The 18,851-nt window shown below is 48.4% G+C and overlaps 2 protein-coding genes across 8 annotated transcripts in view; both read right to left on the bottom strand.

Annotated features, from left to right (window-relative positions):
- Aunip (aurora kinase A and ninein interacting protein) overlaps window positions 1–16,916 on the bottom strand; it is a 38,158-nt gene extending 21,242 nt beyond the window's left edge. For 2 of the 6 annotated variants that reach the window (XM_087215543.1, XM_087215548.1), the window contains exon 1: window positions 5,942–7,738. In XM_087215543.1, coding sequence (XP_087071669.1) covers window positions 5,942–6,019 — 78 coding nt within the window. In that variant the 5' untranslated portion in view covers window positions 6,020–7,738. Of the gene's footprint in view, window positions 1–5,941; window positions 7,739–16,786 lie in introns of those variants that run through there. The other 4 variants (XM_087215546.1, XM_087215545.1, XM_004850615.3 and 1 more) reach the window with 4 other exon arrangements.
- Paqr7 (progestin and adipoQ receptor family member 7) lies at window positions 7,869–16,918 on the bottom strand. 2 transcript variants are annotated; one of them, XM_004850621.4, is made up of 2 exons: window positions 16,787–16,918; window positions 7,869–9,867 (listed from the first exon to the last, which is right to left on the bottom strand). In XM_004850621.4, the coding sequence occupies exon 2, from the start codon at window positions 9,843–9,845 to the stop codon at window positions 8,808–8,810; it is 1,038 nt and encodes a 345-aa protein (XP_004850678.1). In that variant the 5' UTR covers window positions 9,846–9,867; window positions 16,787–16,918; the 3' UTR covers window positions 7,869–8,807. The 2 variants fall into 2 exon arrangements, with proteins under 2 accessions (XP_004850678.1, XP_004850677.1); XM_004850620.3 differs by lacking the exon at window positions 16,787–16,918 and adding an exon at window positions 13,162–13,180.
- Window positions 16,919–18,851: the final 1,933 nt, after the last annotated feature.

Raw genomic sequence — 18,851 nt, 5'->3', positions numbered from 1 at the left:
TTAAAACACTTCAAGCTTTCACTAGCTTTTTCATCGAAGTCCTTCCACCTGTCACCCACTGTCACATTCCAAAGCCACTATTTTAGGCTTTTGTTAAGTCCCTTTCTATGACCAAAATCTGTACTCATTTTCTACTGCTACATAACAAACTACCACAAAACTTGGTTACTTAAAACAAATATTTGTTATCCCACAACTTCTGTGCACCAGGAACTTAGGAGAAGCCTAGATGCGTGTTCTGTCTCTGTTTCTCAGTGTTGTAATCAAAATTATCAACCAGGGTTGCAGTATCCACTTTTGAGATGGCCCACTGACACAAATGCTGGCAAAAGCCCTCTCAGTTCCTCCAACATGGACCTCTCACCAGAGCTGCCTGAGAGCTGGCTTTCCTCAAAGTGAGAAACAAACAAAAATATTACTTATGACCTAGCCTCAGAATTCTAATGCTACCCTTTCTACCACATCTATTCACTAAGTCACTAAACACCATCCATACTCAAGGAGAGAGAAATTAGGCTCCTTGGAAAGGGAGAATATTGAAGAATTTGTGGACATATTTTAAAACCACTACATTCCTCTACCCATAAAACGTAATCACTTCTCTAAACCCCTAAAACAATTTTCTTATGATTCTAAGACAATTATACATTTAGACTGATATTTACTTAGCTTATTCCCTGTTGCCAGAGTAAGAACTATTTTCATTTTTTAAAAAAAAATTTATAAGTACATGTTTGCAGTACATAATGGTCATATTCATCATGGGAAGTTGGTACATGTACTTAATTTCTTTATTGTCTAAGGGCATCTTACATGTTACAAAGAAAACATTGGACCAGGAGTCAGAAAACCTAGATCCAAGGGCCATGGGTTGTAACCCAGTGGTAAAGCACTTGCCTAGCATGTACTAGGTCCAAGGTCCTCAGTATGACAAAAAAAAAAAGGAAAAGAAAACCTAGAATCAAGTCTCCGAGCTGCATTTGCTATACTTTGATGTAATCTTGAGCAAATCTCTAAATATCTAAACTTCAATCTTCATCTATAGCTGGGGATTTACCTCAGTGATTCAGGTTTGCCTGCCTTGCAAGCACAAGGTCCCGAGTTCGATCCCCAGTACCAAAACAAACAAACAAACAAAAAACAAAACAAAAAAAATCTTCATCTATAAAATGGAGATAATGAGACTACTTCTCCAAAGATTAGGGGAAATAAGATGAAATTAAAGAATTTTATTCCTGATAAACCTAGTGGCATACTTGGAGACAACATACACAGTGGACAGTGAGCACAGGCAGGAAGAGAAAGAGGGACCTGTGAATTAATGCCTTTACAGTACAGTCTTGGGTCCAAGGCATTATCCAAACAGGCTTCCCCTGGGGAGTCTCAATTGGTAGGTTTAAAGCAAGCAGGCATGAGTTCCAGGAGGTTGCACAGAGGTTGTCATATCAGAACAATCCAGGTGAGGTATGAGGGTCAGCCAGGCCAGTCAAACAAGCTAACCTAGTGGTACCAGAAGGAAGTGGTCACCAGGGAGCAGTTTATAAGGCAATATCTGGATTGACCTTAATTGAGAAACTGGGGTAGAGCTGGAAACTGTCAACAGGGACTGAGCCCTACCTCTGTTATGAGGAAGTTCAATTTATGATTTTTTTTTTCTTTTTTTTTTTTGGTACTGGGGATCGAACTCAGGACCTTTCGCTTGCAAGGCAGGTGCTGGAACCACTGAGCTAAATCCCTGGCCCCAATTTATGATTTTTACTATAAAACCGTTTACATGAGTGTCAATGCTGACACCTTGGACTTCAATACTTTTATTGATACTTTTCAGTTTCTATAAAATAAACTTTTCTATTAAAAAAAAAATCCAAAGCTGGAAATGATGGTGCATGCCAGGAGTCAGAAAACCTAGAAGCAAGGGGCTGGGGTTGTATCCCAGTGGTAAAGCACTTGCCCAGCACTGTAATCCTAGCACTTGGGATGCTGAGGCAGGAGGATTGCCATGTGTTTGAGGCCAGCCTGAACTACACAGCAAGACCCCATCTCCAAAAAAAATAAGGTGGTAAGGGAGTACAGAGTGTACGGATAAGGGAAGGTTGCTATTTTATGGGGATTAGGAGAGAATTCACTGAAAAACTGATATCTGAACAAACAAAAGAGTAGTAGTGTGGCTATCTTAACCTTGTGCATTTCAGGCAGAGGAATATACAAGGAGCAAGCACAGTTGTACTTCACTTGAAGAACAGCAAGAAGAACAGTGTGGCAGCATACGCCTGTAATCCCAGCACTCCAGAGGCTGAGGCAGGATTGAAGTGAGCTCAAGGGCAGCCTGGGCTACACAGTGAGTTCGGAAACCAGCCTGAACTACAAAGCAAAACTGTCTCAAAAAACAAACAAACAAAAAGGACATGGGGCGGGGGTGTTGGTAGCTCAGTGGTGCCATCACCTGTCTCGCAAGTGCAAGGTCCTGAGTTCGATCCCCAGTACCAAAAAAAGAAAGGAAGAAAAAAAATTTCGGCCCAGGGATTTAGCTCAGTGGTTCCACAGCCTGTCTCACAAGCACAAGATCCAGAGTTTGATCCCTGGTACCAAAAAAAATAAAAAAGGACAGTACAGCTGGAGCGGGAAGAGGCAAATTAATGAGGTCTAAAATATGTGAGAGCACATGCATGGCCAAAATGGTATTCATGGGCTATAAAGATTCTGGGGTTTTTTTGTTGTTGTTTTGGGGGGTGGTTTTGGTACCGGAGAGCAAACACAGGACCTGGCGCTTGCCAGTCAGGAGCAGCGCCATTGAGCTACATCCCAGGCAAGATTCTGATTTTTGTGGGAAAATAGGATTAAATATAGGTGAGGAAAGAGTCATTCTGGCTCAGGTAGTAGTGGTGCAGGTAGGGAGAAATAAGATTCCAAATATAGAGGAAAGGGGTCTGAAGGCAGGAAAAAAAAATAGAGTAAGGCCCTCATTAGGTTTTCTAGCTAATCCTGACTAGAAAGAATTAAAACTTTACTGCAGGGAGCAATTAACAAGACAAGAGGGAAAGCTGATAAGCAGTGCTTGGAGGTAGCCAGATGCACCATCAAAACAGCCACCCCTCCCCACCTCCAATAAAATGCAAAGGAGACAAAAGGGGGTAGGAGGTCATCTATCTTATTTAGTATATAAAAATACAGACATAGTCCCACTCTAGGGTCATTATATTACTGCACTAGATACACACACATCCCCTTAATCACTAACTTGACCTTATATGTAAGGACCCTCCTAACCAACCTATAAATCCCAGAGATAAAGCCCTGACAAGGACAAGCAGACAAGGGAAAACAAACAAAAGCCCACAAAGGAATGGGCACATAGGCTTGGAGGAGAGGGGGGCTGTCCCCAAAATATAACAAAAGAAAGCTGAGGATAAAGGCTGATGGGTATCTATCTTCCAGGGCCGCCTGCCCTCATCTCACACAGGGCAGCTTTCCGTCTTTTTTTTCCTTCTTACAAATAAAGTGAGTGCCTTCCCTCCCAAAATTCTTTACTGGTTGCTGAGTTTCCATTACTGGTTGCTGAGTGTCTGTTCCTGGTTGACCACTCATTCCAGCACAGCAGCCAAGCACAACATCCAGCAAAACATAAACACACCTGAAAGCAGAGTCCAGAGAATCTGCTGATGGATTAAAAATGTTAGTAAAATTGTTGAATAGCAGGTTGGCATGCAGTGTTCCACCAAGATTAGCTAGAAACCACTGATTTTTAAAAATTTATTTTGAAACCACTGATTTTTAAATTTTATTTTGAGATAAGTCTTGCTAAATTGCCCAAGCTGGGCTTGAATTTGTGATCCTCCAGCCTCAGCCTCCTAGAGTGCTGGGATTACAAGCATGTCCCACTGTCACGGGAAATATGAAATAGGAAATATTATATCTCCCAACCTGTTAACTGTATGATACACTGAGTTCTTGTTCTCTAGAAATCGAAGAATGAGTCCTAGGCACGATGGAGGTTAAAAGTAGGAAGATATTTATTGATAGGAAAGCTCCTGAGGGGCAGGAGGGATCCCGAGTGGGTAGCCCAAGGACTCCACTTTACAGAGAAGTTTTATACAGTGAAGCCCATGTGGGTACAGTGTGGGCCACAGCCATAAACATCTAATAAGGTTACAAGTATAGTCACTTAGGCAATGGTAGTCCAATTGGGAAGCAAGTCTCTAGCAAGCATGGATGGAAAGAACAAGGATTCTCCTAGGGGGCGGTGGGTCCAGAGGTCTCTGGTCACTACCAGGGTGGTCGATACCTATCTATACTTCACTAACCCCAGTTCTTTGAAGAAGTATGTGGGTCTGGTCATCTTGTTTCCATCTTGAGGCCTGGTTTTTAGCTGATGTATAGCTGTGGTTTGTTTCACCTTTGTCCTTGCCCTCTCAAGGACTTAGCCCTATCTGACTGCCCATAATATTTCTACCTAGCTCATCTATCCATAATACCACCACACCTGGTTAAGATTTTTTTATTTTAAGGGTCCACAATTGATTTTTATTCAGTAGGTTGTAACTAAGGTACAGAAAAAGATTCTCATTCATGGTTTAGACATTTAGGTTAACCACTTGGTCATTAGATTTGCTCAAATTATCCAGCTCATCCTAACTCCCCTTGTACCCGTTCAGTTAAATCCAGGTCATAACCCCAAGTCACAGAAATCTTTCTGGCCTCCAGAATCACATTTCCCTTAAACTCCGCCTCCTAGTGGGTTAAGAGCACTGACCTTTACAACAATCAGAACTGGATGAGTACCTCCTATTCATAAGGCAGGCAGAGTCCAGCAAAGTGCCTGACACATAGTAAGCGGTCAACACATGTCAAGTATTATTGTATCTCTAAATCACTCTTTTTCCTCCTTGAGGCTGTAAACAACTTGAAAGCAAGAATCCTACCCTGAGCATCTTTCTGACCCTTGGTGCTTGGGGGGGGGGGGGTCCGGTATCGGGGGTCGAACTCAGGACCTTGCTCACGCCAGGCTGGTGTGGCGATAAATCCCCGGCCACTGAGCCTCGGTTTTTAATGTATGAGTATAATTGTACTGTCTATCATATAGAGTTGTACCAAACAAGATAACATATCAGAAATACTTAGCACAACGCCCAGAATAAAATGTTGAATAAGCACTCAATAATAATTATCACATACTTTTGTTTCTTCCTAACGACTAAAGGCACTCTGCTTAGGTGACAGACCTGGGTTTGATTTCCAACCTCTCCTAGTTGGGTTATAGTTAACTCAGCCTGTTTCCTCTTTCCCAATAAGAGTACTGATACATGCCGGGGATTTAGCTCACTGGTTCCACCGCCTGCCTCACAAGCACAAGGTTCCGAGTTCGATCCCCGGTACCAAAAAAAAAAAGAGTAATGATATATACAATGCATATTAAGTACCTAATACAGTATCTAGTACCCAGCTAACGCTGATTGTTAGACGAGCTCCCCTTCCTATATATTCTTTTTTTCCCCCAAAGTCACTAATTCTGGGCTGGTAGATGGCCTGTATCCTGGCAAGTCAGGTAGAAACAGGCTCTCGAGATGAGAACTTCCAAAGGTGCATTTGCACCACCCGTCTGCCCACACTTGACTCTACCGAGCACCGTCCCGCAGGAGAACCAATCCTCTCCGCGGGGTCTGCTCGACTCAACTGCGGCCACGGGCCCCACCGCCCCGCCCCGTCTCTCTACTCCCTTCAAGCTCGCTCCTTCCTTCCGCTTACCTCTCTCCTCCCTCCCCACACGCAATTTTTCAACTTTCTTCAGATCCCAACCCCTCTAGCTAGTGAGTCCCCAGAGCTTTTCCCTTCTCGGTCCGGTACTTTACCTAGACCACCTCCAGAGCCTCCCAAACTCCTCCCCTCTCGCGCCTCAGGCCCTGACGTCTCCCCAAGCCCTCTCGTCCCCCAACAGTCATCCCACCTGCACTTTCTGCCTCTTCAGCGCCGCCGCGTCCAGCCACACGCCGCACGCATCCTCCTCGGGGCCTCTCCGCTTCATGGGCGCTGAGACAGAATCTCCAGTTCTCTCGCCTCAGGACGCCACAGGACGCCTCAGGGAAGCCCAATACAGCCACCTCGGTTGACTTTTGGATCGCGCGCCAACGCAGGAGGCGGAGCCACGCCGGGGCGTCGGACGCATGCCCGCCTTTACCAAGGCCCCGCCCAATGCCTTAATGGCTACCGCTTCGGGTCTACGCGTGCTGGCGGCTCGCGTCCTTTCCGATCCTCTTACTCTAGAAGCGTGTTCCGGAAACGCTGTTGTGGGAATGAATGGGTTCTCGAGGTCGTGCCAGGAATGCGCATTTCTTTTTTTTTCTGTACTGCACTATTTTACTGTAAATATAAAACCCCCGGGTTTAAGGTGTTCAACGGCCGAATCCTCCCTCACGCAGAGGAAGCGGCGGACCGAGGTTCAGTTCCCCGACTCAACGCACTCGGGTTTGTGAACTACTTTCGTAATTAAAACAACAATAATCTAAGACTACGAAACCATATGGAAGACGATTTTGAAAACATGAAGTGAAAACTTGGAGTCAAGAACCAGATTTTCGAGGCGTGGATGTAGCTCGGTGGCGCCGTGCCTGCCTGGCAAGCGCAAAGTCCTGAGTTCAATTCATGGTACCAGAATGAGATTTTCGCCAGATATGGTGGCGCACACCTATCATCCCAGCTAGTTGGGAGGCTGAGGCATGAGAGTCCTTGAACCCAGGAGTTCCCACCAGCGTGGGCAACAGAGAGACCGTGGCTTAAACAAAACTAGTTTTCAGTCCTGGTTTCAGTGCTTACTGTGTGACCTTGAATTTAACCGTTAAGTGAGGTAACATTTATGAAAGTACTTTGTAATTTCTGGAAGCCCCTTGGAAACGTAAAATGCCAGGCTTCCATGCTTGACCACCATCTCCAGATGTGTGTGTGTGTGTGTTATTGTCTTACTGGGGGTTGGACCCATGGCCTTGCGCTTGCTAGGCAAACACTCTACCCCTGAGCTAGATCCCCAGCTCGTGTTTGATATATTGTATGTTTTAATATACATAAAAATATTTATTAAGAATATTTATTAATATATTACATATTTTCTATATAGAAGGTCCCTCAATATTTTAACAGTGCAATGATATTTCTTATTCATTTGGGGTTTTTTTCCTTATATTGAAATTTTCCTTCATTGTATATAGCTTGTGTACTATGGAAAAAGGAATATTATAAAAATTAAAATATAGGGCTGGGGATTTAGCTCAGAGGTGGCACCACCTGCATCACAAGTGGAAGGTCCTGAGTTCGATCCCTGGTACCAAAAAAAAAAAAAAATTAAAATACAAAGTTAAAGGCCAGCCTGGACTACTTAACAAGATTCTGTATCAAAAAACTAAACAAAGGGCCGGGGATTTAGCTCAGTGGTTCTGTTGCCTGCCTTGCAAGCACAAGTCCCAAGTTTGATCCCCAGCACCAAAAAAAAAAAAAAAACTAAACAAAAATAAAGCAAAAATGTTTATAGAATCCTCCTTGATCGAAGGAAAAACCAAAAAATGAAACCTTTGTCAAATGATAAAGTGGGATTATATATATTTTTAGACATATTCTTGTAATTACTTTAAAAACTTATTTAGTAATAAAACTCCCCTCATCCCTTCCCAAAAGTCATATTTATGTATATTATATATGTGTGTATCTGTCTATGCATATATAAAATAAAATAGGGCCCAAACCCAACCCCAGGCAAAGATAAAACAGGAGCTGCTCTCCTCTCTAACCTCCTGTGCACCCCCCAGGAGCCCCAGCTTCCTCTGGAAAACCTCCCCAAATATTATAGGTAGGTTCCTCTCTCTGGGACAGGAAACAGAGGCAGCTGTTTTCACAGTCACTTTATTGTATCCAGTACATATCAGACCAGTCCACCCCTAGCTCAGGCACCACTGAACTCCCATACCTCTGGGCCTTAGTACGGGTTTCCCCCACAACCCTGTCTGACACACCCATCTGTCTGCAAACTCTGATTCATTCTTCCCAACCCAAAACCCTGAGTACCCTAGGCAGCACAGATTATTCCCATCTCAGTACTTCCTTTGACAGTTTCATTCTGGTATTAAAGGCTTTGTCATCCTGCGTTGATCCACAGGGCCCAGCCAATGGCTGCCTCTGAGCAGAGGTCTAAGAAACACTGAACAGATAGTTGAATCATGAACAAGGAAACTGGGAAAGAATCTGAGAAGGGCTATGTGGGACACAGGCCAGAGCTACTGAGCTAGGGCCCACTGGAGTGGTGACGGCAGGGGTACAGGGCACTGAATGGGATTGTCTGGCACAACCTACATTTTCAGGCTCTCTAGAGCTCAGCAATCCAGGTGGCAGGGGTTCAAGGAACGGTAAGGTCCTATAGGTATTTGGGCCTGCCCTCTCCCTTCCACCAGTGCAGTGCGGGTACAGGTGGCCCGCTGAGGCCTCCCCTTCCTCTCAGCTCAAATCAGACTCCAGACTGTTTCACCTTCTACCCAGGCAACCTGAAAGCCCCAAACCTGGGTCCTGACCCCAGCTGGCCCCCACCCTGAGCTTTCATGAGTGACAGGACAAGCCAGAGTGGCACACACCCTTCTCTCCTTTCTTCTAGGGGAAGGAGCTGGGCAGATCCCAAGTCCAAGGACTGGCCAGTGCCACCCTTGTAGTTGAGGTGTGTGCAGGGAGTCAGTGGGGGTCAGACACAAACAATTTCACCAGGCATTGTTCCCATCTGGAGCCAAACCCAGACCCGTCCCCCACTACACCACACTCTGTACCAGCTGCCACCCTCTTCACTTGGTCTTCTGACTGAGCTTGCACCGCACCAGCTGGCTGAGAATGAATGCAGTGAGGACACTGCTGCCCACGGTAAGCAAAAAGAGGCCAGAAAAATTGTGGGGCCAGTGGGTGTGCAGAGGCTCATAGATGGACCGCCGGGCCTCGTAATCCAGTGTCACAGCTTCCAGCTGAGCCAGAGTGCAGAGCACTAGGAAGATGTGGAAAACCTGATGGCCCTGCCCAAACATGTGGCAGCTGCCTGGGAACCAGCGCTCAGGCATGACAGTAGAGAAGAAGGCAGCAGCCAGCAAAAAGAAGACCACCTGGCACTTGTGGTAGAGAAGAGCAGGGTCATCCGAGGCGGGGTGAGGGGACACCAGGATGCGGTGCACCACAGGGCTGATGTCCAGTGCATAAGCCAGCGCCGAGGGCACCTCCTGGCAAATGCGGCCCAGCAAACCCGGCTGCTGGGTGTACTTGTTGTAGCAGGAGCCGGTACAGGAAAGCCAGGCAAGAAAAGCAGCTGTAGGCAGGAAAATGGCCTGCACCTGGGCATGCCAGGCAGGCTCGATGGCATAGTAGAAGTGTACCAGGGCACTGCCAAACTGGTACACGGCCACACCCACATAGTCCAAGAAGAAGAAGCTGTAATGCCAGAACTCGGACTTGGCCTGCAGGAGGTGCGCCAGGGAACTGAAGGAGAGGTAAGTAAAAGAAGCAAAGACGATGATGAAGAGGGGCAGGGCGTGCGGGTCTCCCCAGAAGTCCACGGTCCCCACAAAGATGGCCAGCCGCAGCAGCAGCACCAGGGCAGCCAGCAGGTGGGTCCAGACGTTCACTGCTTCGTTGTGCTGCTGGAAGAGGGTTCGGAAGTAGAAGCTCCAGGTCTGATGCAGCGGCCGGTAGCCCACATAGATGTATGGCTTCCAGAAAAGGGGTGGCACCTGGGCTCGGTCCACCATGAAAACGGGCTCTGGTTGCAGAGACTCCTGTCCAACGTGCCACAGGCTGGACAGTAGGTGGCTGAACCTCTGGGCTACTGCCATGGCCATGGCTAGAGGACTGGGCAGGGAGCTGGGAAAGAGGCCAGAACAAATTCAGGAACTGAGGTCCTCCTTGTCCCCAGCAGCAGCAGTGGGAGCCCTGGCCTATGTCTCACTCCCTCCTCCCCATACCTAACTTTAAGGAAAGAACTGTCCTAGGGAGGATCTCAGCTCTGGCCTTATGACAGCAGAATGCTCTTTGTTTGCTGATGTATACTAGGCACTTAGCAGTTCACATAGTGGGAGGCCAGTAGATGTCTGAGGACTGCATTCATTCATAAGGCTCCCACCTGTCACTTCCTCTCCAGCCCAGGCTCCAACCAGCAGCCCCAGCTGTTCTCCCTCCTAAAGTACAAACCTGACATAATGAACACATGATATGGGGACAGGCTCTTTCAGCCCCTAAGTTTGTGCCACCACCATTGTTAACCTTATGACCTTACTAACAGACCCACTGCCTCTACCTATAGCCTCTTCAGAGATGCCAGGGGCTCCCCATTAACTTTGTTACCCTATATGATCTGGTCCCTGCTCTTCTGCAGCTTTACTGCTCAACCACAATAATGACCAGGAAATGATGAGGCCTCAGCTTCCCTGTGGACACCTAGTAACCGGCTCCCTATGATCTGTTAGGTCCAGTCCTATGCTCCGTATTCCACTCTGGGAAGTTCTCAAGGCCAACACATTAAAGGCTGTGAGAGGTCCTGCAATACAGAAGTTTACTTAGCTTCATTGAACCTACTTGTGTGATAAGCTTACATGACCAAGGATTCCTATCCCTGTAACAATTGCATTATAAAGCCAGCCAAGTGTTGGGGGGAGGGGGTCTTGTGGTGGTACTTGAGATTGAACCCAGGGCCTTTGCACTAAACTACATCTGTAGACCTATTTTTTACTTTGAGACAGGGTCTCACTAAGTCACTAAGTTGCCTATCGTGGACTCAAACTTGAAGTTCTCCTGCCTCAGCCTCCTAGAATTCTGGAACTATAGGCCTATGTACAACAATACCGAGCTATGCTCATTTTTTTAGCCCTTTTTACAATTAATTTTCAAAACTTCCCTGTGGGATAGGCATTATTATGCCCATTCTGTTGCAGCAGATAGTGAAATTCAGAGAAATAAAACATTTTATCCAAGGTCACAGAGAACGCATACGGTGGAACCAGATTTAGACCCAGTTTTCTGCCTGCAGACCACGGACGCTCTCAGCTACTCTGCTGCTGCCCTGCCTCCTGCATCCCACGGGGTGACTTTGGAAAACACTGGTCTGAAGCTGGCAGCCAGGTCCTCTCCTGTAAACTATTCCCTCTGGGTTCCAGCAGTTCAGACTCCCTCAGGTCCAGTTCCCCCCTTGCTGTACACCAGGGATGCCCCAGACATGGCCACCTCCACAGGAGGGGGACAGCACTGACACACACCCCACAATCCCCAGACATAGTGGGCCTCAAAGACAGACCCAGAGGCAACATATTAGGGTGACAGAGGTCCTGCTCCCCTATTTCTTTTAGACCTCAGCTGGAGGCTGTATCACATCTAAATAGATCTATTTTCAAAATTAGTTCCATTCCCTGAGTCCAGGGAAAAGGAGGGACCAGGGGCAGGGATCAGGCCTGAAGCAGGAGGAAGGGGGTGGGTGCCCGGCAGGGACCATCCTGGAACCCTGAAAGTCTGCTCACCGAGCTGCCAGGCCCTGCCCTTTCCAGACAACCGAGCCCAGCACACTGCACCTCCAGGCCTCCCAAGCTGCTCTGCATCCCTGGGGGTTTTCCTCTCAAACCTAGAACTGATGAATTCTGCAGCAGACCTGGACAAAGTTACCAGATGCCAAGCACTAGGTAGCACTTCCACAGGTGAGGGGTACTAGGGCGGGGCTTTCAGGGACTAGCAATGTCTTATATGATGTCACCAGAGGGTGGTGCTAAAGACAACCTCCCTTCCCTCCCTTCAAGATTCCCACATTGCATCCTCCTAGCCAGCCCTCAGCTGCAGAAACCAGCTCACCATCAATTTCTGCATGAGACATGCAGAAAAGCCAAGAGCTAGCTGAAAAGTGACTTATCTGAGATCACACAGTAAGGAAAGAGGAAAACTGGGCTGGGAACAAGTGTTCAGGGCCTGGTTGATGGATGTTAGGCGAACCTGGCTGATTGCTATCCCCTACTTGGTGGGAATCAGAATGGAAGGAAGTTTAGTATAAAGGAGAAAGCAGGGCTGGGGATTTAGCTCAGTGGTGCCGCCACCTGCCTCACAAGGAGACGGTCCCAAGTACAATCCCCGGCACCAAAAAAGAAAAGAAAAGGAGGAAGCAGACACTCCGAAGGCTTGAGAAAGAGATGAACTTCAGATTCAGACAACCAGGTTTGGCACTAAATTTCATAACATAGCAGCTGTGTGACCTTAAACAAGTGACTTGCCTTCTCTGATCCTTAGCTCTCTTATGGGAATTTCAATATTATCTACCTCTTAGATTGCTGCAAAAGTTAAATTTACTAGAACTAAGTTTTAGCACAGTTGAGCAGCTTAATTATGATTGCCATTACTATCATGAATACTAATAGTAATATTTGAAATATCCCCAGCCTAAGAGATTTCTTCAGGGTTCTCTAAAAACCTCAGTCTGCCTTTAACCCTCAACCGCTTGTGCCACTGGATTGGCCTCTGTGTGTCTCCTTAAACATTTACCTTATCCCTGATGTGTATTTAGGGACCAGAGAAACTGGGCTGGAGTTTGGACCTCTGAGGACACTGACCTTATTTAATAATTAAGTTGTTCTCAGAAAAGCCTACTCAGAGTAACTCCTCTGGATTCACAAGAGGCCTGAAAACTGGCACTTGCCTATAGGTGCAAGAGGTGGCTGGGAGGTGACATCTTAGGGGACGCACCTCAACTCCAACAGCCCCAGAAGTCCTCTCCCAGGGTGTGAGGGCACAGAGGATAAAGGATGTCAGCGGGACCCAAAATGCATGTGTCCCGGCCTGGGGGAGACAAATGAGAAGTGCCTGACTCTTCCTTGTTCTGTGAAGGCAGAGAAGGTGGTTTGGCCAAGGCCATCATGCCCCCCTCCCTGAGATAACTCGCTTCAGCGTCCTCCTGCCACCCACCGGGCTCTCCAGGCCACTCTGACGCGAGGTCCCCTCAGTCATCCACAGTGCCCCTCCCCCACCCCCACCTCTCTGAAGAAATGGCAAGGAAACCAGCCCTAATGTAGCAGTGATTTGTCAGGGATCCCCACCTATTATTAACACCCCCCAGCCTCCCCAATCCTCAGTAAGCTGTGATTAAGGCACCCAGCCCCTCTGAAGATCCCCCAGTTTCAGCCCTACCATTTTTCATGGAGATGGGACAGCTGTCAATCAAACAGCTCAAGTCTCCAGATGTTCTCCGCCATTATGACAGCTGCAGCTGTCCTGGACACCCCACACCACTCCAGAAGATGTGTACCCTGACTGAGCAGGTTCAAATTTAAACCAAGCATTAGAACTGAATTTGGACCATTCAATAGGCTCCAATTAGTCTGGCCCCAGTTCAAACCAGTTTGAATCAATCAGTCGGCTCAAATTTACACCAATTACCAGCCTTTTGGGGCTACATAAGCAGCACTCCTCTCATACTCCTGGAGTTAGTCTAGGAGGGCTCCCTCTGGTCAACTGACTGCCTGTGTGTAGCATAGGTTCAAATACAGCCTTGCTCTGGTGGTCCTATAAATCTGCTCATGATTTTTTTTTCTTAGGCAGTGTAGGCTTGGAAAGTCCTGTAAATCTACTTTGGATTCTTATCATGACCATAGCAGTTACTTTAAAAGAAAAAGTAATAAATTCTAGGGGTTGTTAGCCCTGGAGAGCTTGAGAGACCAGCACTCAGTGATCTTCAGCAGAGACCAGGTATGGGCAATGTTGACTGGCGGCATCTGCCATTAACTGGTGTCAGCTGGTGTCATCAGAGCCACCAGCAAAAATGCACTTTGCCAACTTATGATTTCCATCTGAATCAAGCAAAAGAGCCCTCAAATGATTGGTGACATGGGCATGTCTTGGAGGATGTCTAGAAGGCTTCCAGGCTGGCCAAACGTCAGGATGAAGACCTCCAGGCCTCTGGTGGGAGCTTCTCAGTCAGTTGGAGCAGCTCCTTCCTCCCCTGCTGCTTGACTCCTCAGTTAATAGTCAGAGGATAAAAACAGCTACCTCTTGGGCTCTTGTGAAAGCAAAACCAAACAACGGATGCTTAGTGCTGGCTGGCACAGAGCTGGGTCCACTCTTTTTGTTGGGCTCCTCCTGGCTCAGCCACTCAGTCCCTGCTTGGACAAGGACAAGTCCCTTCCCCCTCTTACCCCTCTTTCTCCAAATGTCAAAGGAGAGGGTGAATTCACCAATGATTGCTAAGGGCTCCAACAATATTTATCTTAGGCCTACTATGTTCTAGGAACTAGAGCTTCTACAGTGAACAGAGCAGTTTAAAACACTGCCCTAGAAAAAAGAAAAATGAAAAACAAAAAACAAAAACCAAAAACAAACAAAAGAAAAAACACTGCCCTGAGAAAACTAAACCCAGCAAGTTCACACCCTAACTAAATAACACCTATTACCAGCATTATTTGGTTATACTTCCACTTCCTTTATCTCCTTCCTGGCATGCAAAATAGTCATTGTTGCTTTTCTGGGCTCTGATTGTTCAGCATTTTCTCTTAAAGATGATTATATCAAGAAGCCATGGGCCGGGGATTTAGCTCAGTGGTGCCACCGCCTGCCTGGCAAGCACAGGTCCTGAGTTTGATACCCGGTACAAAAAAAAAAAAAAGAAGAAGAAGAAGCCATGCAGGGCAAAGTCTAACGTATTAGATAAAAATAATAAGGCTTGGGGGCCAAGGATTTAGCTCAGTGGTTTCGCCATCTGCTTCGCAAGCGCAAGGAACCAAGTTCAATCCCCAGTACCAAAAAAAAAAAATAAGGCCTGGACTAGGGGTGCAGCTCAGTGGTAAAACGCTGGCCTAGCATGCTCTAAGTCCTGGGTTCTATCCCAGCACTAACACTACACACGCGCGCGCACACACACACACACACACACACACAAGAAAAGCTTCAATGTATAGAAACATTACATGGTATCCCATTAATATACATAATTTTTGTGTTTTTATGTACCAGTTAAAAATAGTAAGCTGGGATGTAGCTCAGCGGCACATCACCAGCCTGGCAACCATGAGGCCCTGAGTTCTATTCTCAGTACCCTAAAATAAAAATAATAAAACCAGGTACTATGATGCATGCCTATATCCCAGCTGTTCAGGAGGCTGAGGCAAGAGGATCACTACAGCCCAGCAGGTCAGGGCCAGCCTAGGCAACATAGCAAGACTGGGTCTCAAAAAAAAGATAAAACAATAATAACACTAAGGCCAGCCTAGTGTTAATATTGGGGGTGTCAGAAGCGAACCCTCCTCAAGGGTCCTGATGAGGATGACACACTATTAGACACAAACATGAATCAGTTAGCTTGCTGATCCCTGAGAACATTCACACACATTTCGCCTCCCCCTCGCCTCTCAAAGTCAAGTCTAACCTGTTGCCCTTGCCCTGGAGGCAGGATGGTCTGTCTGACTGAAAACAGCTCCTGCTCTTCACCACCACCCTACATTGTCAATTCCTGGGCACCCAGCAGTGGGCACAGATTGGACGAAGAGAATTTTCCTCCCTGGCTGACCTCCCCATCTTTCAGCAACCAAGTCACCTTCTTCGCAGCAAGCCAGTTCCTCAGCTCAGCCTGCCTGCTGTGTTTTAAGAAAAATCCCTCCATGTCTTCCAAGACTGAACAGAAACTGTTTTTGTTTGTTTGTAAATGCACTTTAGTCCTCAATTTGTACTCAGAAATGTTATCAGAGTGAAAAAAAGTAATTCTTAAGGAAATTCTTCGGTGGAGCTCTGACTCACCACTGCTCTGAAAGGGGGACCGTGCAGGGGGAAGCAACCCAGAGAGGTCTGGCAACCTGGCCACAGTCACCCAGCACAGGACAAAGGTATGGGACCTGAGTTGCACCGATGACCAGCAAGGGCCCTCTGGACAGGGGAACAGAGGCCAGAGAAGGGCAGCCTCTCCCCAAGGGGCCCAGAGGCAGTACAAGCCCATGATGGCAGGCTCAGCCCTCCAGAAAGAAGCTCCAAGGTGGTGGTGGGGGGGGTCCTGGGTGCTCCAACAGGTGCAGCAGTCCCACAGGCCTCCAGGTGCTCCCCGGGAACAGTACCACGGGTCTTCAAGCCCACAGGCTTGAGCCCAGGGCTGCAGGTGCTTGTGGGACCCCTTTGCCCTTCCCCTCCCTCTGAGGAAATCAAGCTCTTCAGACACCAGGGGAGTCACTCCCATCCCAGGGAGCCCCAGGAAGCCTGGGGTAGGGCCCTCAGCAGGCTACTCCCTCGGTTTTGGTTCCCCAATTAGGTCCACTCACACCCCTTTTTGGCCCAACGTCACCTAGATTCCCTCTCCACGAAGGAGAAGCTGGGGATGTGGTGGGGCCCTGTTCTCTGCCTATGGGCCTCCAGGACCACCCCCCCCACCCCACTCCACCCCCCACACCGCCCCACCAGCTGCCAGTCCACTTCCTCAGGGACGTGCGGATCCACTGCACTTCCCTTCTCCATCCCTCACTTTCCCCTTCCTCCCTCCCCTCCTCCAACCACATCCTCCAGCTCCCTGCCCAGGGGGCTTCCCATCCCTCTCCTCCCACTCATCCCTAGCTGCCTCCAGCTCCGTCCTCCTCTCTGCCCCCTCCTAGCTGTTTCCCCCGCCAGGCCCCCACCCAGGGCCATAGGTGTTCCTGGGACGAGCTGTGCAGCGTCCTCTGCCTCGCCTCACTTCCGCCCCTCGACACCACGGGCTGGCGCTAGCGGAGCTGGACACCCGGAGTGCCGAGAGGACCCCTCTGCCCCCAGCCCGCCGCCCCGCTCCGCAGGCCGGGCTTACCTGCGGCTCAGGCACAGCTGGGAGCCAGCTGTGGTGTCAGGGGCCTCCGGGCCACAGATAAAGGGCCGGCCCGGCGACAGCCCCGCCCTGAGCCTGGGAGGACTAGCCAGGCTGCGTGCTCCAGGGACTGGGCAGCCCGCCCCCGCGCCCCCGCGCCCCCGCGCCCCCGCGCCCCCGCCTGGCTCGAGCACTTGCTGCCCCCGCAAGATGGAGAGCTCGGCCGCCGCCCAGGCTGCTCCTCGGGACCTTCTGTTCTTGGTACACAGTTGGGGAGGCCCAGGGAGCAGAAGCCGTGTCCAAGTTCCTCGGCTCAGTAGGGGGCTGCGGAGGCTCCAACCGAGCTTTTCCCACTTCCGGATGGTGAGAACCACAGGTTCCAATTTCTGGCATGGTGGGGAGCAGTTGTAGCGGGAGACTGAAGGAATGTCCTTGCTAGAAGGAATGTCCTCTGCCCAGCCCAGCACTCAGCACCCCCGCACCCCACCCCCATACTATGGTCCACATGCAACCCCACCCCACCCCCCGCCTCATTTCTCTGCTTGAGTGGGGCTGCACCCAACATTGGGCACCCTGATCTATGGAAGTTCCAGTCGAAAGCCCTCTCCTCAGGCAGCCTCTTGGCCAGTGAGCGGTCTGGACCTGTATTTAAACACGCATTTCTCAGTGTCGAAGCTTTCCCACTAGTGGCAGCACCTGAAGGGTGAGGAATCTGTGCACAGAAGGCCCTCAGTAAATACTGCATGGCAGTGTCACTGATTGCCCTTTCCTCTGGAGTGCAAAAACCTGGCACATGTGGAACCAAGAGACACCTTCACCCTGTCCTGGGAGCCCAGGGCGGGGTGGATGGCGGGATGGATGGAGGGATGGATGGAGGGATGGATGGAGGGCTTGTACAAGGGGACACTGCTCTGCCCCCAGAAAGCTCCAGGGGAGAAGCTGCTTTGGTCTGGGCAAGTCTCCTTGCTCTCTTGGACCTCAGTCTTATAGTCTGTTCAATGGGTATGTTTAAGATCTAAAATATCCCCCCAAGACTCATGTATTTAGAGGTCGGGCTTTCTGGAAGATGATTGGATCGTGATTTCTCTAACTTCATCAGTGATTAATCCATTGATGGAATCATAATTTGATGGTGTTATTGGTAGGTGATGGGAACAGGAGGCAGGGCCTAGTTGAAGGCAGTGGGTGGGTGGGGGATGGCTTGGGGACTCTGTCTTGTCCCCAGCCCCTTTCTCTCTGGCTCTTTCACTCATTCTCTGCTTCCTACCTACCACGAAGTGGTGCCATGACGTTTCTGCCTCACATCAGGCCCACATCAATGGACTGAAAACTCTGAAACCTTGAGCCAAAATTAACCTTTCTTCCTTTAAATTGATTATGTCAGGTATTTGGTCATAGCAATGACAGAGTGACTAATACAGCGATGAAGATCATACCACCATCCCGACAGGGTTATTAGGAGGATTGAATAAAACAATAGTCATGAAGGTACTACAATGTAATAGAGGAATGTGTAGTTCAGTCTATATGATAATGAAACTTACAGTGTAATAGCATGAAATCCATTTCTCCTTCAACAGATTCAGACAAACTCATAAGAATTATTAAAAATCTCAGGCCGGGGATTTAGCTCAATGGTTCCGCTGCCTGCCTTGCAAGCGCAAGGTCCCGAGTTTGATCCTCAGTACCCCCCCACCCCCAAAAAAGAAAAAACTCTGCTAGATGTCATGATGGTCACCTATAGTCCCAGCTACTTGGCAGGCTGAGGCAGGAGGATCACTTGAGCCCAGGAGTTCAAGGCTAGCCTGTGCAATATAGTAAGACCCCAGATAGATAGATGGAATTACTTAAATCTCAATTACCCGTGTGTATGGAAAAAGTGACACAGAAAAATTCTCATTTAGAACAGACAGGGTACAGGAAATGAAAACAAGGGCATTGTAGAGAAAATATTCCATATAATGGAATATATTGTAATGAATAAAAATTAACAACCTGAAAGTTGGCTTGGATTTGGCCACCATCTCTGAAACATTAGCTCTGGCTGGGCTGTTTTTAAAGCAAGTTT

Source organism: Heterocephalus glaber, unplaced genomic scaffold (genome assembly GCF_053883595.1).
Source record: "Heterocephalus glaber isolate CG9 unplaced genomic scaffold, H.glaber_assembly_v1.0 deba00001452, whole genome shotgun sequence".
NCBI classification, from domain to species: domain Eukaryota; kingdom Metazoa; phylum Chordata; class Mammalia; order Rodentia; family Bathyergidae; genus Heterocephalus; species Heterocephalus glaber.
The sequence above is the reverse complement of the archived record's forward strand: the minus strand, read 5'-3'. Positions and strand labels throughout refer to the sequence as shown.